The sequence below is a fragment of the Lampetra fluviatilis genome, chromosome 55 (genome assembly GCF_964198595.1).
Source record: "Lampetra fluviatilis chromosome 55, kcLamFluv1.1, whole genome shotgun sequence".
Lineage (NCBI taxonomy): Eukaryota > Metazoa > Chordata > Hyperoartia > Petromyzontiformes > Petromyzontidae > Lampetra > Lampetra fluviatilis.
This window is the reverse complement of record NC_136329.1, coordinates 6225288-6250034: the sequence shown is the minus strand read 5'-3', so window position 1 is coordinate 6250034 and position 24747 is coordinate 6225288. Positions and strand designations below refer to the sequence as shown.

At 45.9% G+C, this 24747-nt stretch overlaps 1 protein-coding gene across 1 annotated transcript in view; it reads left to right on the top strand.

Moving 5' to 3' along the window:
• The first annotated feature begins 1340 nt into the window (after window positions 1–1340).
• LOC144949954 (peptidyl-prolyl cis-trans isomerase slr1251-like) overlaps window positions 1341–24747 on the top strand; it is a 38577-nt gene continuing 15170 nt past the window's right edge. Inside the window, exons 1-5 of the mRNA XM_078879944.1 lie at window positions 1341–1403; window positions 4812–4971; window positions 7225–7263; window positions 10291–10426; window positions 11419–11539. Coding sequence (XP_078736070.1) covers window positions 1341–1403; window positions 4812–4971; window positions 7225–7263; window positions 10291–10426; window positions 11419–11539 — 519 coding nt within the window. The remainder of the gene's footprint in view (window positions 1404–4811; window positions 4972–7224; window positions 7264–10290; window positions 10427–11418; window positions 11540–24747) is intronic.

The following is a 24747-nucleotide window of genomic DNA, read 5'->3' as shown; positions in this document are numbered from 1 at the left end:
AGTCTGTTAGAGGCTACACGGGGGACCTTTGTCTTTGTGTGTTCATAGGTGCTGCTGCTACTTGCTACAGCACTTGCCCCTAGTTTGCTGGGTGAGTGGGTGAGTGTGTGAGCGAGTGGGTGAGTGAGTGGTTGAGTGAGTGGGTGAGTAGGTCGGTGGGTGGCTGAGTGAGGGGGTGAGTGAGTGAGTGGGTGAGTGAGTGGGTGAGTGAGTGAGGGGTGAATGAGTGAGTGGGTGAGTGAGTGAGTGGGTGAGTGAGTGAGTGAGCGGGTGAGTGAGTGGGTGAGTGACTGAGTGGCTGAGTGGGTGAGTGAGTGAGTGAGTGAGCGGGTGAGTGAGTGGGTGAGTGAGTGAGCGGGTGAGTGAGTGAGTGGGTGAGTGAGTGGGTGAGTAGGTCGGTGGGTGGCTGAGTAAGTGAGTGGGTGAGTGACTGAGTGGCTGAGTGAGTGAGCGGGTGAGTGGGTGAGTGAGCGGGTGAGTGAGTGAGTGGGTGAGTGGTTGAGTGAGTGGGTGAGTAGGTCGGTGGGTGGCTGAGTGAGTGAGTGGGTGAGTGACTGAGTGGCTGAGTGAGTGAGCGGGTGAGTGGGTGAGTGAGCGGGTGAGTGAGTGAGTGGGTGAGTGGTTGAGTGAGTGGGTGAGTAGGTCGGTGGGTGGCTGAGTGAGTGAGTGGGTGAGTGACTGAGTGGCTGAGTGAGTGAGCGGGTGAGTGGGTGAGTGAGCGGGTGAGTGAGTGAGTGGGTGAGTGGTTGAGTGAGTGGGTGAGTAGGTCGGTGGGTGGCTGAGTGAGTGAGTGGGTGAGTGACTGAGTGGCTGAGTGAGTGAGCGGGTGAGTGGGTGAGTGAGCGGGTGAGGGTTGAGTGAGTGGGTGAGTAGGTCGGTGGGTGGCTGAGTGAGTGAGTGGGTGAGTGACTGAGTGGCTGAGTGAGTGAGCGGGTGAGTGAGTCAGTGGGTGGCTGAGTCAGTGGGTGGCTGAGTGAGTGAGCGGGTGAGTAAGTGAGTGAGTGGGTGAGTGAGTCCAAGTACATCCTGGCAAAGCGTGTTCATCAATATTATTATTTTTACCACCGAAACAACAAAAGCAAAACGAGCATTATTAAAACAACATCACAGCAACAATCATCAACAAACCTCAACAAACATCACCAAACATCAACAAACAAACAAACATCACCAAACCTCAACAAACATCACCAAACCTCAACAAACATCAACAAACATCAACAAACATCAACAAACACACAGACACCAACAATCGAACACACACGCACGCACGCACCGCGTGTCGCGCCACCAAAGTCGACCACGTGTTCACTCCGTCCCCTGTATCTGCCAGCGCCATCATGGATTTCGTCTTCATGGACGTCGCCATGGATGGCGAGCCGGCCGGACGCCTCGTCTTTGAGGTGCGCGGTTTGGTTTATTCTCTCACACCCACACCACACACACACAGACACACACACAGACACACACACACAGACACACACAGACACAGACACACACACACAGACACACACACACAGACACACAGACACACACACACACATACACTCACACTCACTCACACCACACACACAGACATACACACACAGACACACACAGACACACACACAGACACACACACACAGACACACAGACACACACACCACACACACAGACATACACACACAGACACACACACACACAGATACACACACACCACACACACACACAGACACACACACAGACACACACAGACACACACACAGACACCACACACAGACACACACACACATACAGACACACACATAGACACACAGACACACACACACAGACACACACACACAGACACACACACACAGACACACACACACATACAGACACACACATAGACACACACAGATATACACACACCACACACACACACACAGACACACACACAGACACACACTCACTCTCTCACACCCACACCACACTCACTCACTCACCCACTCACTCAGACACACACTCACTCACTCTCTCACACCCACACCACACACACAGACACACAGAAACACACACACAGACACACACACACAGACACACACAGACACACACACACCACACACACAGACACACACACACAGACACACACACAGACAGACACACAGACACACACACCACAGACACACAGACACAGACACACACACACACCACACACACATACACTCACACTCACTCACACCACACACACAGACATACACACACAGACATACACACACAGACACACACACACACAGACACACACACACACAGACACACACACACACCACACACACAGGCACACACACACAGACACACACACAGACACACACACAGACACACACTCACAGACACACACACACAGAGATACACACACACTCACTCACACACACACACACAGACATACACACAGACACACACACACAGATACACACACACACCACACACACAGACACACACACATACACACACTCACTCACACTCGGTGAGACACACATACACACACAGACACACACTCACTCAGACACACAGACACAGACACACACACACAGACACACACACACAGACATACACACATACACACACTCATTCACACACAGACACACACTCACACAGACACACACACAGACACACACACAGACATACACACACAGACACACACACACATACACTCACTCAGACACACACTAACTCACTCTCTCACACCCACACCACACTCACTCACACATACACACTCACTCACCCACTCACTCACTCACACTCACTCACTCACACATACACACTCTCACTCACACTCACTCACTCATACACTCACTCACACACTCACCCACACTCCCACACACTTAGTCAGACACACGCACATACACACTCACACTCACTCACCCACTCACTCACTCACACTCACTCACTCACACATACACACTCTCACTCACACTCACTCACTCATACACTCACTCACACACTCACCCACACTCACACACACTCAGTCAGACACACACACATACACACTCACACTCACTCAGACACACACATTCACTCACACTCAGACACACACACACACACACTCACTCACAAATACACACTCAGTCACTCACTCACACCCACACCACACACACACTCACTCAGTCAGACACACACACACACTCACTCAGACACACACTCACACTCACACACAACAACAACCGCCATTCGCCACTAAGTGGCGGTGACGTCACCACGACGCTTGTGCCAGGCCACGTGCACCTTGAGGCTACCACGTGAAGTGTCGAACGCCCGCTGGCAGGAGGTCACGGGGCAGACCCAGCAGGTGCCACGGGTTGACTGACCGAGATGACCGAGATGACCGAGATGACCGAGATGACTGAGATGACCGAGATGACCGAGATGACCGAGATGACCGAGATGACTGAGATGACTGAGATGACCGAGATGACCGAGATGACTGAGATGACTGAGATGACTGGCTGATGCACCACCTGTGCCCCCTACTGTGCCAACTTGCTGTGCTTTAGCCACCCGGCGCTCTGAGATGACTGAGATGACCGAGATGACTGAGATGACCGAGATGACCGAGATGACCGAGATGACCGAGATGACTGAGATGACCGAGATGACCGAGATGACCGAGATGACTGAGATGACCGAGATGACTGAGATGACTGAGATGACCGAGATGACCGAGATGACCGAGATGACCGAGATGACCGAGATGACTGAGATGACTGAGATGACCGAGATGACCGAGATGACCGAGATAACCGAGATGACCGAGATGACCGAGATGACCGAGATGACTGAGATGACTGAGATGACCAAGATGACCGAGATGACTTAGATGACTGAGATGACCGAGATGACCGAGATGACCGAGATGACCGAGATGACTGAGATGACCGAGATGACCGAGATGACTGAGATGACCGAGATGACCGAGATGACCGAGATGACCGAGATGACTGAGATGACTTAGATGACCGAGATGACCGAGATGACCGAGATGACCGAGATGACCGAGATAACTGAGATGACCGAGATGACCGAGATGACCGAGATGACCGAGATGACCGAGATGACCAAGATGACCGAGATGACTTAGATGACCGAGTTGACCGAGATGACCGAGATGACCGAGATGACCGAGATGACCGAGATGACTGAGATGACCGAGATGACCGAGATGACCGAGATGACTGAGATGACTGAGATGACCGAGATGACCGAGATGACCGAGATGACTGAGATGACCGAGATGACTGAGATGACCGAGATGACTGAGATGACTGGCTGATGCACCACCTGTGCCCCCTACTGTTACAAAATGAAAATGCACGTACACACACATTCACACAAATACACACACACACATACACACGTAGACACACACGTACACACACACGTACACACACACACGTACACACACGTACACACACACGTAGACACACACACGTACACACATACACACGTAGAGACATACACACGTAGAGACATACACACACACGTACACACATACACACATATTCACATACATACACATACGTAGACACACACGTACACACATACACCCACACACGTAAACACACATACACACACGTACACACGTAGACACACGTACACACACACGTACACACACACGTACACACACACACGTACACACACACACACGTACACACACACACGTACACACACGTACACACACGTACACACATCGAGGCCTCACTGGGGATATCCTAGCGCTGTGAGCTCGTCAATGGGGTTGATGCGATGACCTTTGACTGGCGCCGTTTGACCCCCTGGCCGGTCCGGGCGGCCTGCAGCTGTTCACGGAGCTCTGCCCCAGGACGTGTGCCAACTTCCGAGCTCTGTGCACGGCCGACGGCTCGCAGGGTTCGCCCTCGTACAAGGGGTCACTCGTCCATCGCGTCGTGCCCAACGGGTGGATTCAGGCGGGAGGTGAGAGAGAGGGTGAGAGAGAGGGTGAGTGAGAGAGAGGGTGAGCGAGAGAGAGAGAGAGAGTGAGAGGGTGAGCGAGAAAGTGAGCGAGAGAGCGAGCGGGAGAGTGAGCGAGAGAGTGAGAAAGAGTGAGTGAGCGAGAGGGTGAGCGAGAGGGTGAGCGAGCGAGAGAGCGAGAGAGCGAGCGAGAGAGCGAGCGAGAGGGAGAGCGAGAGGGCGAGCGAGAGGGTGAGCGAGAGGGTGAGCGAGCGAGAGAGCGAGAGAGCGAGCGAGAGAGCGAGAGAGCGAGCGAGAGAGCGAGCGAGAGGGAGAGCGAGAGGGCGAGCGAGCGGGTGAGCGAAAGAGCGAGAGAGCGAGCGAGTGAGAAAGAGTGAGTGAGAAAGAGTGAGTGAGCGAGAGAGTGAGCGAGAGAGTGACCGAGAGTGTGAGCAAAAGGGTGAGCGAGAGGGCGAGCGAGAGAGAGGTGGGGGTTTACATGAAGCAAAGTTATTATTTTAAAAAAATTACGAAATGATGAACGAAGCAAAGTGCCGACTACACGGAGCATCTTCTTGTTTCCACTGATCGTAAAAAAAAAGAGAGAGTGAGAGGCAGAGATGAAACGTTATTTGCAGCGCCACACCTATCAGTATCATTAGGGGACAAAACGGTGATCCAATCTCCGACCCCCAGGAACAGGTTTTGCAGATTTGCTGAGCATTTCTGTGAAGTCCTGTGGGGAGGGCAAATCCCTCAGCCTGGAAAACATCTACACTATGGGAACCTCATTTGCCAGTAAAAATATGATAATTGGTTTTTTACCCTTCTATCTGGCAACAAAACTGACACCTTTTTACAAGGAGTCATGTTTGCATAGACCGCAATACCTGCAGCCATAATACAAACAAAAGAACATAACATCTGGTCCAACACCATGTGAGACTAGGCTCTAAGGAAAGCTGTCTCGGGTGTGGACCAATCAACTTCAAGGACCATGTGAGACTAGGCTCTAAGGAAAGCTGTCTCGGGTGTGGACCAATCAACTTCAAGGACCATGTGAGACTAGGCTCTAAGGAAAGCTGTCTCGGGTGTGGACCAATCAACTTCAAGGACAGTGCGCATACATTATCAGAGTTGTGTTTTTTGTTTGCAATATGACCGCAGGTATTGCGGTCTATGCAAACATGACTCCTTGTAAAAAAGGTGTCAGTTTTGTAGCCAGATAGAAGGGTAAAAAAACAATTATCATGGAAAACATCGTGGCACAAAGTGGGGATGACCCTGCTGAGGCTGCGGTGCCTCAAATATTGGAGGAGGAAGTCACCCCCTGTGAGTGGCTGGCTGAGGTGCCATCTGTTGAGGAAGTACTGAAGGAGATCCAGAGTCTGAGACACAAGGAAAGGCACCGGGCAGAGATGATCTCCCAGCAGTCAACCCATGGCACCTGCAGGGTGCCTCCTCCTGCACCTAGCCTGGCACAGCAGTCAACCCCTGCTGGGTCTGTCCCGTGACCTCCTCCTGCACCTAGCCTGGCACAGCAGTCAACCCCTGCTGGGTCTGTCCCGTGACCTCCTCCTGCACCTAGCCTGGCACAGCAGTCAACCCCTGCTGGGTCTGTCCCGTGACCTCCTCCTGCACCTAGCCTGGCACAGCAGTCAACCCCTGCTGGGTCTGCCCCGTGACCTTCTCATGCACCTAGCCTGGCACGGCAGTCAACCCCTGCTGGGTCTGTCCCGTGACCTCCTCCTGCACCTCGCCTGGTACAGCAGTCAACCCATGGCACCTGCTGGGTCTGCCCCTTGACCTCCTCCTCATGCACCTAGCCTGGTACAGCAGTCAATCCATGGCACCTGCTGGGTCTGCCCCTTGACCTCCTCCTCATGCACCTAGCCTGGCACGGCAGTCAACCCATGGCACCTGCTGGGTCTGTCCCGTGACCTCCTCCTCCTGCACCTAGCCTGGCACCGTAGTCAACCCCTGCTGGGTCCGTCCCGTGACCTCTTCCTCCTGCACCTAGCCTGGCACAGCAGTCAACCCGTGTCACCTGCTGGGTCTGTCCCGTGACCTCCTCCTGCACCTAGCCTGGCACAGCAGTCAACCCGTGTCACCTGCTGGGTCTGCCCCGTGACCTCCTCCTGCACCTAGCCTGGCACAGCAGTCAACCCATGGCACCTGCTGGGTCTGTCCCGTGACCTCCTCCTGCACCTAGCCTGGCACAGCAGTCAACCCCGCGTCCCGTCGTCACGCGTCACCCCACCCCCTGTCACCCCCCCTCCCCCCCCATCACGGCAGGCCGAGGGAATGGAGGCACCTCCATCTACGGACCCACGTTTGAGGGTGAGGCAGAGTTCGCAAATGGGTTTTGATTCCTTACCCGTACCCGGTCGCACCAGGGTCGCAAATGGGTACCCGTACCTGGCCGGGTACGGGTAGCCGGGTATCGGGTAGGGTACGGGTTTCGGGTTGGGTACGGGTATCGGGTAGGGTACGGGTATCGGGTAGGGTACGGGCATCGGGTAGGGTACGGGTATCGGGTAGGGTACGGGTATCGGGTAGGGTACGGGTATCGGATAGGGTACGGGTATCTGGTAGGGTACGAGTATCGGGTAGTGTGTAGTGTATAGTGTAGTGTATAGTGTAGTGTATAGTGTAGTGTGTAGTGTATAGTGTAGTGTGGTGTAATGTATAGTGTAGTGTATAGTGTAGTGTATAGTGTAGTGTGTAGTGTAGTGTGTAGTGTAGTGTATAGTGTAGTGTGTAGTGTAGTGTATAGTGTAATGTATAGTGTAGTGTGTAGTGTAAAGTAGTGTATTGTGTAGAGTAGTGTATAGTGTAGTGTATAGTGTAGTGTGTAGTGTAGTGTATAGTGTATAGTGTAGTGTATAGTATAGTGTGTAGTGTAGTGTATAGTGTAGTGTGTAGTGTAGTGTATAGTGTAATGTATAGTGTAGTGTGTAGTGTAAAGTAGTGTATTGTGTAGAGTAGTGTATAGTGTAGTGTATATTGTAGTGTGTAGTGTAGTGTATAGTGTAGTGTAGAGTGTAGTGTAGAGTGTAGTGTATAGTGTATTGTATAGTGTAGTGTATATTGTAGTGTGTAGTGTAGTGTATAGTGTAGTGTAGAGTGTAGTGTAGAGTGTAGTGTATAGTGAAGTGTATAGTGTAGTGTATAGTGTAGTGTATAGTGTGTAGTATAGTGTATAGTATAGTGTGTAGTGTAGTGTATAGTGTAGTGTATAGTGTAGTATATAGTGTAGTGTATAGTGTAGTGTGTAGTATAGTGTAGTGTATAGTGTAGTGTGTAGTGTAGTGTGTAGTGTAGTGTGTAGTGTAGTATATAGTGTAGTATAGTGTAGTGTATAGTGTAGTGTGTAGTATAGTGTGTAGTGTGTAGTGTAGTGTATAGTGTAGTGTGTAGTATAGTGTATAGTGTAGTGTATAGTGTAGTGTATAGTGTAGTGTATAGTGTAGAGTAGTGTGTAGTGTAGTGTATAGTGTGTATAGTGTAGTGTGTAGTATAGTGTAGTGTATAGTGTAGTGTATAGTGTATAGTGTAGTGTATAGTGTAGAGTAGTGTATAGTGTGTATAGTGTAGTGTATAGTGTAGTGTCCAACTACTACATTTACTATTCAATGTAGATTTATCTAAGACGTATGAACGGTTAAAATCGTAACTCGCTCATGTTCTCAGGGTTAGTAGAAAATCTTACATCGTATTGAAACCAACTTACCACTATACTAGAACATCATAACACGTCCTGTACTCTGGTTCCTGCATCTTTGTATATGAGCGTTAAGATTTATTAAAACTTCACGTTTGCCCGACATCGTAACTCTCTCTTGCGTACTCGGAGTTACGAGAAATCTTAGTTTAACACGTAGTAGGCTTTCGCGACCAATATTGTTCATAATCAACGATTTTTGGGTTTAGATCGCGTTATTTATAAATGTGTCGTAACCTGTCACGTTGACAAAAGACAAATAGTTCACTGCTTTAGCCCCCACACCGGTGTGTTGAATTGCCCGATGATGCTGGATGCAATTACCAGCGAAACGTCGTGCTACTCAAATTGTAAATGTTGTGGTTTAGCGCTTCAACACACCGGTGTGGGGCTAAAGCAGTGAACGAATTTGTCTTTTGTCAACGTGACACTTTTTTACTGATTGACCGTGTCGGGTGGTGGAGGGTTACGACACATTTATAAATAACGCCATCTAACACCCAAAAATCGTTGATTATGAACGAGAAATCTTATCGTAAATCCGACTTGTGACGTTACTACGACGTCGTAACACGTTCTGTACACTGGATTGTGTTTCTTTTTAAATCCTTTATATTAAGTTCACTTGCTTGCTTGCTTGCGCGCTTAGGACCGTGCAAATCTTTCGGTCGTTTTTTAACCCACTTCCCGTGATCCAATCGAGCTGACGTTTTCCACACAGACTCGTTGTGCGTGGCAATGGATGTTCGTGAAAATGTTTTTTCCAAAATTTTACACTTTTAGGACAAAAATATGATATGTAATAACCAATTGCTTAATGGTTGCAATGCAATCATCTGACCCATAGGTGGCAGCCATCTCAAGCCAGAGGACGAGAGGACTCTAGCCGCCACGCATATAAAGGATTTAGAGTGAAAAACTTTGTTTTTACCTGTTATACTTGTTAGACGAGTGTTAAGATTGATCTTAACTTTACGAATGTTGAAATCGTAACTCTTTCTCACGTATTCTCAGCTACGTGAAAATCTGACGTTGTATTAACTCGACTTTTGACGTCACTACGACATTGTAACACGTTCTATACACTGGATTGTGCTTCTTGTTAGAAGAGTGTTAAGATTGATCTTAACTTTACGAATGCTGAAATCGTAACTCTCTTTTACGTACTCGGAGTTACGTGAAAATCTTACATCCTATAAACGCAACTTACGACATCGCTACGATGTTGCAAATTGCTTCCCCCCCACCACCCCCACCACCCCCATCACCACCCTCCACCCCCCTACCCCCCCACCACCCCCCTCACCCCCCCACCACCCCCCTCACCCCCCCCCACCACCCCCCCACCACCCCCCCCCCACCACCCCCCCCCCACCACCCACACCACCCCCACAACCCCCACCACCCCCCCCACCCCACCACCACCACCCCCCCCCTACCCCCCCACCACCCCCCCCCACCACCCCCACCACCCCCACCACCCCCACCACCCCCACCACCACCCCCACCACCACCCTCCCACCACCCTCCCACCACCACCCCCACCACCACCCCCCTACCCCCCCACCACCACCCCCACCACCACCCCCCCTACCCCCCCCCCTCCCACACTACCCCCCCCCCCCCACCTCCTCCCCCTCTAGACGAGAGCTTCGCAGTGAGCCACTCGTGCCGAGGGGTTCTGGGAATGGCGAACCGCGGACGCCACTCAAACTCGTCGCAGTTCTACGTCACCTTGCAGCCAGCGCCATGGATGGACCGCCAGTTCGTCGCCTTCGGGTGAGTTGCCTCCGAACCAACAACAATGACAACGACAACAACAACAATGACAACAACAACAACAATGACGACAACAACAATGACAACAACAGCAACAATGACAACAACAATGACAACAACAACAATGACAACAACAATGACAACAACAATGACAACAACAACAATGACAACAACGACAACAACAACAATGACAACAACAACAATGACAACAACGACAACAACGACAACAACAACAACGACAACAACAACAATGACAACAACAACAATGACAACAACAACAATGACAACAACGACAACAACGACAACAACAACAACGACAACAACAACAATGACAACAACAACAATGACAACAACGACAACAACAACAACGACAACAACAACAATGACAACAACAACAATGACAACAACAACAATGACAACAACAACAACGACAACAACAACGACAACGTCGCCATCGACAACACACAGCCGCCAGTCGCCATTTTGAAGTTGCCATTTTGCAGTTGCCACGGCGACTGCAAAAATGGCCGGGTTGCAACTTTGAGGCTAGTGGGTGGAGCGGAGACTTTACAGGCAGAACGGGTCCGCGGAAGCGGACATCAAGGAGCTACCGTGAACGGACACACACAACACCACAGGACACACGCCATGACAGGATACGCAACAAGACACACACCACAACAGGACACACAACACAACAGGACACACACAACACAACAAGACACAACACGACAGGACACACAACAAGACACACGCCATGACAGGACACACTCACCACGTGACAGGACACACACACCACGTGACAGGACACACAACAGGACACACAACAGGAAACACACCACGTGACAGGACACACACCACTCCAGGAAACACGCCATGACAGGACACACAACAGGACACACAACAGGACACACAACAGGACACACAACAGGACACACACCACGTGACAGGACACACACTCACCACGTGACCACTGCGTCTCTGTGCTGCAGGCAGCTGGTGCAGGGGCTGGAGCTGCTCTCCCGGCTCGAGTTGGTGGCCACTCGCTACGAACGGCCCAACGTCGAGTGCCGCGTGGTGCACTGCGGGCAGATCGCGGGCGGACAGCGGCTCGCAACAGCAGCAGCAGCAGCAGAAGAAGCAGCAGCAGCAGCAGTAGCAACAGACTGACAGCAGCAGCAGCAACAGTAGTAACAGCTACTGTATGGGTTGTTGTTGTTGTGTATGGGTTGTTGTGTTGGTTGTTGTTGTTGTGTATGGGTTGTTGTGTGGGTTGTTGTTGTTGCTGTGTATGGGTTGTTGTGTGGGTTGTTGTTGTTGTGTATGGGTTGTTGTGTTGGTTGTTGTTGTTGTGTATGGGTTGTTGTGTGGGTTGTTGGAGTTGTTGTTGTGTATGGGTTGTTGTGTTGGTTGTTGTTGTTGTGTATGGGTTGTTGTGTTGGTTGTTGTTGTTGTGTATGGGTTGTTGTGTGGGTTGTTGTTGTTGTTGTGTATGGGTTGTTGTGTGGGTTGTTGTTGTTGTTGTGTATGGGTTGTTGTGTGGGTTGTTGGAGTTGTTGTTGTGTATGGGTTGTTGTGTGGGTTGTTGGAGTTGTTGTTGTGTATGGGTTGTTGTGTGGGTTGTTGTTGTGTATGGGTTATTGGTAATGGGTTGTTGTGTTGGTTGTTGTTGTTGTATATGGGTTGTTGGTCTATGGGTTGTTGTTGTTGTGTATGGGTTGTTGTGTCGTAGTTGTTGTTGTGTATGGGTTGTTGTGTGGGTTGTTGTAGTTGTTGTTGTGTATGGGTTGTTGTGTTGGTTGTTGTAGTTGTGTATGGGTTGTTGGTCTATGGGTTGTTGCGTGCGAACTAAATAAAGATGTTGTGTATATTGTGTTTCTCTGGCCTCGATTTTGCGTGACTCTCCACCACAATCATCGAACTCTCCGATATTAAGACTCATCCACCATCCTCCCCCACCCCTAACGCCACAGTTGCATGGAACAGTTGCATGGAACCATACACAGGCACTCCGCTACTTACGAACTTTTAGAGATACGAACAAAAATGATCGGTATGTCAGGTAGATGACCGGTGAAGAACCAGTGGCATCTACATCTGTGAAAAATGAAGAACCAATGGCATCTACATCTGCAGAACGTGAAGAACCAGTGGCATCTACATCTGCAGAACGTGAAGAACCAGTGGCATCTACATCTGCAGAACGTGAAGAACCAGTGGCATCTACATCTGCAGAGCGTGAAGAACCAGTGGCATCTACATCTGCAGAACGTGAAGAACCAGTGGCATCTACATCTGCAGAACGTGAAGAACCAGTGGCATCTACATCTGCAGAAAGTGAAGAACCAGTGGCATCTACATCTACAGAACGTGAAGAACCAGTGGCATCTACATCTGCAGAACGTGAAGAACCAGTGGCATCTACATCTACAGAACGTGAAGAACCATTGGCATCTACATCTACAGAACATGAAGAACCAGCGGCATCTACATCTGCAGAACGTGAAGAACCATTGGCATCTACATCTGCAGATCGTGAAGAACCAGTGGCATCTACATCTACAGAACGTGAAGAACCATTGGCATCTACATCTGCAGATCGTGAAGAACCAGTGGCATCTACATCTGCAGAACGTGAAGAACCAGTGGCATCTACATCTGTAGAAAGTGAAGAACCAGTGGCATCTACATCTACAGAACATGAAGAACCAGTGGCATCTACATCTGCAGAAAGTGAAGAACCAGTGGCATCTACATCTACAGAACGTGAAGAACCAGTGGCATCTACATCTGCAGAACGTGAAGAACCAGTGGCATCTACATCTGTAGATCATGAAGAACCAGTGGCATCTACATCTGCAGAACGTGAAGAACCAGTGGCATCTACATCTGTAGATCATGAAGAACCAGTGGCATCTACATCTGTAGAACGTGAAGAACCAGTGGCATCTACATCTGCAGAACGTGAAGAACCAGTGGCATCTACATCTGCAGAACGTGAAGAACCAGTGGCATCTACATCTGTAGAAAGTGAAGAACCAGTGGCATCTACATCTGTAGAACGTGAAGAACCAGTGGCATCTACATCTGAAGAACCAGTGGCATCTACATCTGCAGAACGTGAAGAACCAGCGGCATCTACATCTGCAGAACGTGAAGAACCAGTGGCATCTACATCTGCAGAACGTGAAGAACCAGTGGCATCTACATCTGCAGAACGTGAAGAACCAGTGGCATCTACATCTGCAGAACGTGAAGAACCAGTGGCATCTACATCTGCAGAACGTGAAGAACCAGTGGCATCTACATCTGCAGAACGTGAAGAACCAGTGACATCTACATCTGCAGAACGTGAAGAACCAGTGGCATCTACATCTGCAGAACGTGAAGAACCAGTGGCATCTACATCTGCAGAACGTGAAGAACCAGTGGCATCTACATCTGCAGAACGTGAAGAACCAGTGGCATCTACATCTGTGAAAAGTGAAGAACCAGTGGCATCTACATCTGCAGAAGGTGAAGAACCAGTGACATCTACATCTGCAGAACGTGAAGAACCAGTGACATCTACATCTGCAGAACGTGAAGAACCAGTGGCATCTACATCTGTGAAAAGTGAAGAACCAGTGGCATCTACATCTGCAGAAGGTGAAGAACCAGTGACATCTACATCTGCAGAACATGAAGAACCAGTGGCATCTACATCTGCAGAACGTGAAGAACCAGTGGCATCTACATCTGCAGAGCGTGAAGAACCAGTGGCATCTACATCTGCAGAACGTGAAGAACCAGTGGCATCTACGTCTGTAGAAAGTGAAGAACCAGTGGCATCTACATCTGCAGAACGTGAAGAACCAGTGGCATCTACATCTGCAGAACGTGAAGAACCAGTGGCATCTACATCTGCAGAACGTGAAGAACCAGTGGCATCTACATCTGCAGAACGTGAAGAACCAGTGGCATCTACATCTGCAGAACGTGAAGAACCAGTGGCATCTACATCTGCAGAACGTGAAGAACCAGTGGCATCTACATCTGCAGAACGTGAAGAACCAGTGGCATCTACATCTGCAGAACATGAAGAACCAGTGGCATCTACATCTGCAGAACGTGAAGAACCAGTGGCATCTACGTCTGTAGAAAGTGAAGAACCAGTGGCATCTACATCTGCAGAACGTGAAGAACCAGTGGCATCTACATCTGCAGAACGTGAAGAACCAGTGGCATCTACATCTGCAGAACGTGAAGAACCAGTGGCATCTACATCTGCAGAACGTGAAGAACCAGTGGCATCTACATCTGCAGAACGTGAAGAACCAGTGGCATCTACATCTGCAGAACGTGAAGAACCAGTGGCATCTACATCTGCAGAACGCGAAGAACCAGTGGCATCTACATCTGCAGAACGTAAAGAACCAGTGGCATCTACATCTGCAGAACGTGAAGAACCAGTAGCATCTACATCTGCAGAACGTGAAGAACCAGTGGCATCTACATATACAAAACGTGAAGAACCAGTGGCATCTACATCTGTAGAAAGTGAAGAACCAGTGGCATCTACATCTGTAGAACGTGAAGAACCAGTGGCATCTACATCTGCAGAACGTGAAGAACCAGTGGCATCTACATCTGTAAAACGTGAAGAACCAGTGGCATCTACATCTGTAAAACGTGAAGAACCAGTGGCATCTACATCTGCAGAACGTGAAGAACCAGTGGCATCTACATCTGTAAAACGTGAAGAACCAGTGGCATCTACATCTGTAGAAAGAGAAGAACCAGTGGCATCAACATCTGCAGAACGTGAAGAACCAGTGGCATCTACATGTGTGAAAAGTGAAGAACCAGTGGCATCTACATCTGCAGAACGTGAAGAACCAGTGGCATCTACATCTGTGAAAAGTGAAGAACCAGTGGCATCTACATCTGTAGAAAGTGAAGAACCAGTGGCATCTACATCTGCAGAACGTGAAGAACCAGTGACATTTACATCTACAGAACGTGCAGAACCAGTGGCATCTACATCTGCAGAACGTGAAGAACCAGTGGCATCTACATCTGTAGATCATGAAGAACCAGTGGCATCTACATCTGTAGATCATGAAGAACCAGTGGCATCTACATCTGCAGAACGTGAAGAACCAGTGGCATCTACATCTGCAGAACGTGAAGAACCAGTGGCATCTACATCTGCAGAACGTGAAGAACCAGTGGCATCTACATCTGCAGAACGTGAAGAACCAGTGGCATCTACATCTGTGAAAAGTGAAGAACCAGTGGCATCTACATCTGCAGAACGTGAAGAACCAGTGACATTTACATCTACAGAACGTGCAGAACCAGTGGCATCTACATCTGTAGAGCGTGAAGAACCAGTGGCATCTACATCTGTAGATGACAGACGGTTGCTTGCGTTGCGATCAAAACGTCGCGATCTATTTAATTGTCTACGCTACGTGAACTTTAACCGACAGAACCAAAGTGCGTGGATTCCTGCAGTCACGAAAGCTTCCAATGAAAATAAGAACGAGTTTAGTGTCACTGTGTCTCCATCGGTAGGTGTCTGTGTTTGTGTATCTCTGTGCGTCTCTAGAGGTATATTTGCATCTCTTAATCTCCGCGTATCTCTATAGATGGGTCTCTATGAATCTATGTGTCTCTATGAGTCTCTGTGTATTCTATAGGTGGGTCTCTATGTATCTCTGTATCTCTATGTATCTCTATAGATGGGTCTCTATGAATCTCTGTATCTCTATGAGTCTCTGTGTATCTCTATAGATGGGTCTCTATGAATCTATGTGTCTCTATGAGTCTCTGTGTATCTCTATAGATGGGTCTCTATGTATCTCTGTGTCTCTATGAGTCTCTGTGTATCTCTATAGATGGGTCTCTATGAATCTCTGTATCTCTATGAGTCTCTGTGTATCTCTATAGATGGGTCTCTATGAATCTCTATGAGTCTCTGTGTATCTCTATAGATGGGTCTCTATGAATCTCTGTATCTCTATGAGTCTCTGTGTATCTCTATAGGTGGGTCTCTATGTATCTCTGTATCTCTATGAGTCTCTGTGTATCTCTATAGATGGGTCTCTATGTATCTCTGTGTCTCTATGAGTCTCTGTGTATCTCTATAGATGGGTCTCTATGAATCTCTATATCTCTATGAGTCTCTGTGTATCTCTATAGATGGGTCTCTATGAATCTCTATGAGTCTCTGTGTATCTCTATAGATGGGTCTCTATGAATCTCTGTATCTCTATGAGTCTCTGTGTATCTCTATAGGTGGGTCTCTATGTATCTCTGTGTCTCTATGAGTCTCTGTGTATCTCTATAGATGGGTCTCTATGAATATCTGTATCTCTATGAGTCTCTGTGTATCTCTATAGATGGGTCTCTATGAATCTCTGTGTCTCTATGAGTCTCTGTGTATCTCTATAGATGGGTCTCTATGTATCTCTGTATCTCTATGAGTCTCTGTGTATCTCTATAGATGGGTCTCTATGTATCTCTGTATCTCTATGAGTCTCTGTGTATCTCTATAGGTGGGTCTCTATGAATCTGTGTCTCTATGAGTCTCTGTGTATCTCTATAGATGGGTCTCTATGAATCTCTGCATCTCTATGAGTCTCTGTGTATCTCTATAGATGGGTCTCTATGAATCTCTGTATCTCTATGAGTCTCTGTGTATATCTATAGATGGGTCTCTATGAATCTCTGTATCTCTATGAGTCTCTGTGTATCTCTATAGATGGGTCTCTATGAATCTCTGTGTCTCTATGAGTCTCTGTGTATCTCTATAGATGGGTCTCTATGTATCTATGTATCTCTATGAGTCTCTGTGTATCTCTATAGATGGGTCTCTATGAATCTATGTATCTCTATGAGTCTCTGCGTATCTCTATAGATGGGTCTCTATGAATCTCTGTGTCTCTATGAGTCTCTGTGTATCTCTATAGATGGGTCTCTATGTATCTCTGTATCTCTATGAGTCTCTGTGTATCTCTATAGATGGGTCTCTATGAATCTCTGTATCTCTATGAGTCTCTGTGTATCTCTATAGATGGGTCTCTATGAATCTATGTGTCTCTATGAGTCTCTGTGTATCTCTATAGGTGGGTCTCTATGTATCTCTATGAGTCTCTGTGTATCTCTATAGACGGGTCTCTATGAATCTCGGTATCTCTATGAGTCTCTGTGTATCTCTATAGGTGGGTCTCTATGAATCTCTGTATCTCTATGAGTCTCTGTGTATCTCTATAGATGGGTCTCTATGAATCTCTGTATCTCTATGAGTCTCTGTGTATCTCTATAGGTGGGTCTCTATGAATCTCTGTATCTCTATGAGTCTCTGTGTATCTCTATAGATGGGTCTCTATGAATCTCTGTATCTCTATGAGTCTCTGTGTATCTCTATAGATGGGTCTCTATGAATCTATGTATCTCTATGAGTCTCTGTGTATCTCTATAGATGGGTCTCTATGAATCTCTATCTCTATGAGTCTCTGTGTATCTCTATAGATGGGTCTCTATGAATCTCTGTATCTCTATGAGTCTCTGTGTATCTCTATAGATGGGTCTCTATGAATCTCTGTATCTCTATGAGTCTCTGTGTATCTCTATAGATGGGTCTCTATGAATCTCTGTGTCTCTATGAGTCTCTGTGCATCTCTATAGATGGGTCTCTATGAATCTGTGTATCTCTATGAGTCTCTGTGTATCTCTATAGATGGGTCTCTATGAATCTATGTATCTCTATGAGTCTCTGTGTATCTCTATAGATGGGTCTCTATGTATCTCTGTATCTCTATGAGTCTCTGTGTATCTCTATAGATGGGTCTCTATGAATCTATGTGTCTCTATGAGTCTCTGTGTATCTCTATAGATGGGTCTCTATGTATCTCTGTATCTCTATGAGTCTCTGTGTATCTCTATAGATGGGTCTCTATGAATCTATGTATCTCTATGAGTCTCTGTGTATCTCTATAGATGGGTCTCTATGAATCTCTGTGTCTCTATGAGTCTCTGTGTATCTCTATAGATGGGTCTCTATGAATCTCTGTGTCTCTATGAGTCTCTGTGTATCTCTATAGATGGGTCTCTATGAATCTCTGTGAGTCTCTGTGTATCTCTATAGATGGGTCTCTATGAATCTCTGTATCTCTATGAGTCTCTGTGTATCTCTATAGATGGGTCTCTATGAATCTCTGTGTCTCTATGAGTCTCTGTGTATCTCTATAGATGGGTCTCTATGAATCTCTGTGTCTCTATGAGTCTCTGTGTATCTCTATAGATGGGTCTCTATGAATCTCTGTATCTCTATGAGTCTCTGTGTATCTCTATAGATGGGTCTCTATGAATCTCTGTATCTCTATGAGTCTCTGTGTATCTCTATAGGTGGGTCTCTATGAATCTCTGTATCTCTATGAGTCTCTGTGTATCTCTATAGATGGGTCTCTATGAATCTCTGTGTCTCTATGAGTCTCTGTGTATCTCTATAGATGGGTCTCTATGAATCTCTGTGTCTCTATGAGTCTCTGTGTATCTCTATAGATGGGTCTCTATGAATCTCTGTGAGTCTCTGTGTATCTCTATAGATGGGTCTCTATGAATCTCTGTATCTCTATGAGTCTCTGTGTATCTCTATAGATGGGTCTCTATGAATCTCTGTGTCTCTATGAGTCTCTGTGTATCTCTATAGATGGGTCTCTATGAATCTCTGTGTCTCTATGAGTCTCTGTGTATCTCTATAGATGGGTCTCTATGAATCTCTGTATCTCTATGAGTCTCTGTGTATCTCTATAGGTGGGTCTCTATGAATCTCTGTATCTCTATGAGTCTCTGTGTATCTCTATAGATGGGTCTCTATGAATCTATGTATCTCTATGAGTCTCTGTGTATCTCTATAGGTGGGTCTCTATGAATCTCTGTATCTCTATGAGTCTCTGTGTATCTCTATAGATGGGTCTCTATGAATCTATGTATCTCTATGAGTCTCTGTGTATCTCTATAGATGGGTCTCTATGAATCTCTGTATCTCTATGAGTCTCTGTGTATCTCTATAGATGGGCCTCTATGAATCTATGTGTCTCTATGAGTCTCTGTGTATCTCTATAGATGGGTCTCTATGAATCTATGTGTCTCTATGAGTCTCTGTGTATCTCTATAGATGGGTCTCTATGAATCTCTGTGTCTCTATGAGTCTCTGTGTATCTCTATAGATGGGTCTCTATGAATCTATGTGTCTCTATGAGTCTCTGTGTAGCTCTATAGATGGGTCTCTATGAATCTCTGTGTCTCTATGAGTCTCTGTGTATCTCTATAGATGGGTCTCTATGAATCTCTGTGTCTCTATGAGTCTCTGTGTATCTCTATAGATGGGTCTCTATGAATCTCTGTATCTCTATGAGTCTCTGTGTATCTCTATAGATGGGTCTCTATGAATCTCTGTATCTCTATGAGTCTCTGTGTATCTCTATAGATGGGTCTCTATGAATCTCTGTATCTCTATGAGTCTCTGTGTATCTCTATAGATGGGTCTCTATGAATCTCTGTATCTCTATGAGTCTCTGTGTATCTCTATAGATGGGTCTCTATGTATCTCTGTATCTCTATGAGTCTCTGTGTATCTCTATAGATGGGTCTCTATGAATCTTTGTATCTCTATGAGTCTCTGTGTATCTCTATAGATGGGTCTCTATGAATCTGTATCTCTATGAGTCTCTGTGTATCTATAGATGGGTCTCTATGAATCTCTGTGTCTCTATGAGTCTCTGTGTATCTCTATAGATGGGTCTCTATGAATCTATGTGTCTCTATGAGTCTCTGTGTATCTCTATAGATGGGTCTCTATGAATCTATGTGTCTCTATGAGTCTCTGTGTATCTCTATAGATGGGTCTCTATGTTTCTCTGTATCTCTATGAGTCTCTGTGTATCTCTATAGATGGGTCTCTATGACTCTCTGTGTCTCTATGAGTCTCTGTGTATCTCTATAGATGGGTCTCTATGACTCTCTGTGTCTCTATGAGTCTCTGTGTATCTCTATAGATGGGTCTCTATGTATCTCTGTGTCTCTATGAGTCTCTGTGTATCTCTATAGATGGGTCTCTATGAATCTCTATATCTCTATGAGTCTCTGTGTATCTCTATAGATGGGTCTCTATGAATCTCTATGAGTCTCTGTGTATCTCTATAGATGGGTCTCTATGAATCTCTGTATCTCTATGAGTCTCTGTGTATCTCTATAGGTGGGTCTCTATGTATCTCTGTGTCTCTATGAGTCTCTGTGTATCTCTATAGATGGGTCTCTATGAATATCTGTATCTCTATGAGTCTCTGTGTATCTCTATAGATGGGTCTCTATGAATCTCTGTGTCTCTATGAGTCTCTGTGTATCTCTATAGATGGGTCTCTATGTATCTCTGTATCTCTATGAGTCTCTGTGTATCTCTATAGATGGGTCTCTATGTATCTCTGTATCTCTATGAGTCTCTGTGTATCTCTATAGGTGGGTCTCTATGAATCTGTGTCTCTATGAGTCTCTGTGTATCTCTATAGATGGGTCTCTATGAATCTCTGCATCTCTATGAGTCTCTGTGTATCTCTATAGATGGGTCTCTATGAATCTCTGTATCTCTATGAGTCTCTGTGTATATCTATAGATGGGTCTCTATGAAACTCTGTATCTCTATGAGTCTCTGTGTATCTCTATAGATGGGTCTCTATGAATCTCTGTGTCTCTATGAGTCTCTGTGTATCTCTATAGATGGGTCTCTATGTATCTATGTATCTCTATGAGTCTCTGTGTATCTCTATAGATGGGTCTCTATGAATCTATGTATCTCTATGAGTCTCTGCGTATCTCTATAGATGGGTCTCTATGAATCTCTGTGTCTCTATGAGTCTCTGTGTATCTCTATAGATGGGTCTCTATGTATCTCTGTATCTCTATGAGTCTCTGTGTATCTCTATAGATGGGTCTCTATGAATCTCTGTATCTCTATGAGTCTCTGTGTATCTCTATAGATGGGTCTCTATGAATCTATGTGTCTCTATGAGTCTCTGTGTATCTCTATAGGTGGGTCTCTATGTATCTCTATGAGTCTCTGTGTATCTCTATAGACGGGTCTCTATGAATCTCGGTATCATTATGAGTCTCTGTGTATCTCTATAGGTGGGTCTCTATGAATCTCTGTATCTCTATGAGTCTCTGTGTATCTCTATAGATGGGTCTCTATGAATCTCTGTATCTCTATGAGTCTCTGTGTATCTCTATAGGTGGGTCTCTATGAATCTCTGTATCTCTATGAGTCTCTGTGTATCTCTATAGATGGGTCTCTATGAATCTCTGTATCTCTATGAGTCTCTGTGTATCTCTATAGATGGGTCTCTATGAATCTATGTATCTCTATGAGTCTCTGTGTATCTCTATAGATGGGTCTCTATGAATCTCTATCTCTATGAGTCTCTGTGTATCTCTATAGATGGGTCTCTATGAATCTCTGTATCTCTATGAGTCTCTGTGTATCTCTATAGATGGGTCTCTATGAATCTCTGTATCTCTATGAGTCTCTGTGTATCTCTATAGATGGGTCTCTATGAATCTCTGTGTCTCTATGAGTCTCTGTGTATCTCTATAGATGGGTCTCTATGAATCTGTGTATCTCTATGAGTCTCTGTGTATCTCTATAGATGGGTCTCTATGAATCTATGTATCTCTATGAGTCTCTGTGTATCTCTATAGATGGGTCTCTATGTATCTCTGTATCTCTATGAGTCTCTGTGTATCTCTATAGATGGGTCTCTATGAATCTATGTGTCTCTATGAGTCTCTGTGTATCTCTATAGATGGGTCTCTATGTATCTCTGTATCTCTATGAGTCTCTGTGTATCTCTATAGATGGGTCTCTATGAATCTATGTATCTCTATGAGTCTCTGTGTATCTCTATAGATGGGTCTCTATGAATCTCTGTGTCTCTATGAGTCTCTGTGTATCTCTATAGATGGGTCTCTATGAATCTCTGTGTCTCTATGAGTCTCTGTGTATCTCTATAGATGGGTCTCTATGAATCTCTGTGAGTCTCTGTGTATCTCTATAGATGGGTCTCTATGAATCTCTGTATCTCTATGAGTCTCTGTGTATCTCTATAGATGGGTCTCTATGAATCTCTGTGTCTCTATGAGTCTCTGTGTATCTCTATAGATGGGTCTCTATGAATCTCTGTGTCTCTATGAGTCTCTGTGTATCTCTATAGATGGGTCTCTATGAATCTCTGTATCTCTATGAGTATCTGTGTATCTCTATAGATGGGTCTCTATGAATCTCTGTATCTCTATGAGTCTCTGTGTATCTCTATAGGTGGGTCTCTATGAATCTCTGTATCTCTATGAGTCTCTGTGTATCTCTATAGATGGGTCTCTATGAATCTCTGTGTCTCTATGAGTCTCTGTGTATCTCTATAGATGGGTCTCTATGAATCTCTGTGTCTCTATGAGTCTCTGTGTATCTCTATAGATGGGTCTCTATGAATCTCTGTGAGTCTCTGTGTATCTCTATAGATGGGTCTCTATGAATCTCTGTATCTCTATGAGTCTCTGTGTATCTCTATAGATGGGTCTCTATGAATCTCTGTGTCTCTATGAGTCTCTGTGTATCTCTATAGATGGGTCTCTATGAATCTCTGTGTCTCTATGAGTCTCTGTGTATCTCTATAGATGGGTCTCTATGAATCTCTGTATCTCTATGAGTCTCTGTGTATCTCTATAGATGGGTCTCTATGAATCTCTGTATCTCTATGAGTCTCTGTGTATCTCTATAGGTGGGTCTCTATGAATCTCTGTATCTCTATGAGTCTCTGTGTATCTCTATAGATGGGTCTCTATGAATCTATGTATCTCTATGAGTCTCTGTGTATCTCTATAGATGGGTCTCTATGAATCTCTGTATCTCTATGAGTCTCTGTGTATCTCTATAGATGGGTCTCTATGAATCTCTGTATCTCTATGAGTCTCTGTGTATCTCTATAGATGGGTCTCTATGCATCTCTGTATCTCTATGAGTCTCTGTGTATCTCTATAGATGGGCCTCTATGAATCTATGTGTCTCTATGAGTCTCTGTGTATCTCTATAGATGGGTCTCTATGAATCTATGTGTCTCTATGAGTCTCTGTGTATCTCTATAGATGGGTCTCTATGAATATCTGTGTCTCTATGAGTCTCTGTGTATCTCTATAGATGGGTCTCTATGAATCTATGTGTCTCTATGAGTCTCTGTGTATCTCTATAGATGGGTCTCTATGAATCTCTGTGTCTCTATGAGTCTCTGTGTATCTCTATAGATGGGTCTCTATGAATCTCTGTGTCTCTATGAGTCTCTGTGTATCTCTATAGATGGGTCTCTATGAATCTCTGTATCTCTATGAGTCTCTGTGTATCTCTATAGATGGGTCTCTATGAATCTCTGTATCTCTATGAGTCTCTGTGTATCTCTATAGATGGGTCTCTATGAATCTCTGTATCTCTATGAGTCTCTGTGTATCTCTATAGATGGGTCTCTATGAATCTCTGTATCTCTATGAGTCTCTGTGTATCTCTATAGATGGGTCTCTATGTATCTCTGTATCTCTATGAGTCTCTGTGTATCTCTATAGATGGGTCTCTATGAATCTATGTATCTCTATGAGTCTCTGTGTATCTCTATAGATGGGTCTCTATGAATCTGTATCTCTATGAGTCTCTGTGTATCTATAGATGGGTCTCTATGAATCTCTGTGTCTCTATGAGTCTCTGTGTATCTCTATAGATGGGTCTCTATGAATCTATGTGTCTCTATGAGTCTCTGTGTATCTCTATAGATGGGTCTCTATGAATCTATGTGTCTCTATGAGTCTCTGTGTATCTCTATAGATGGGTCTCTATGTTTCTCTGTATCTCTATGAGTCTCTGTGTATCTCTATAGATGGGTCTCTATGACTCTCTGTGTCTCTATGAGTCTCTGTGTATCTCTATAGATGGGTCTCTATGACTCTCTGTGTCTCTATGAGTCTCTGTGTATCTCTATAGATGGGTCTCTATGAATATCTGTGTCTCTATGAGTCTCTGTGTATCTCTATAGATGGGTCTCTATGAATCTCTGTATCTCTATGAGTCTCTGTGTATCTCTATAGATGGGTCTCTATGAATCTATGTGTCTCTATGAGTCTCTGTGTATCTCTATAGATGGGTCTCTATGAATCTATGTGTCTCTATGAGTCTCTGTGTATCTCTATAGATGGGTCTCTATGTTTCTCTGTATCTCTATGAGTCTCTGTGTATCTCTATA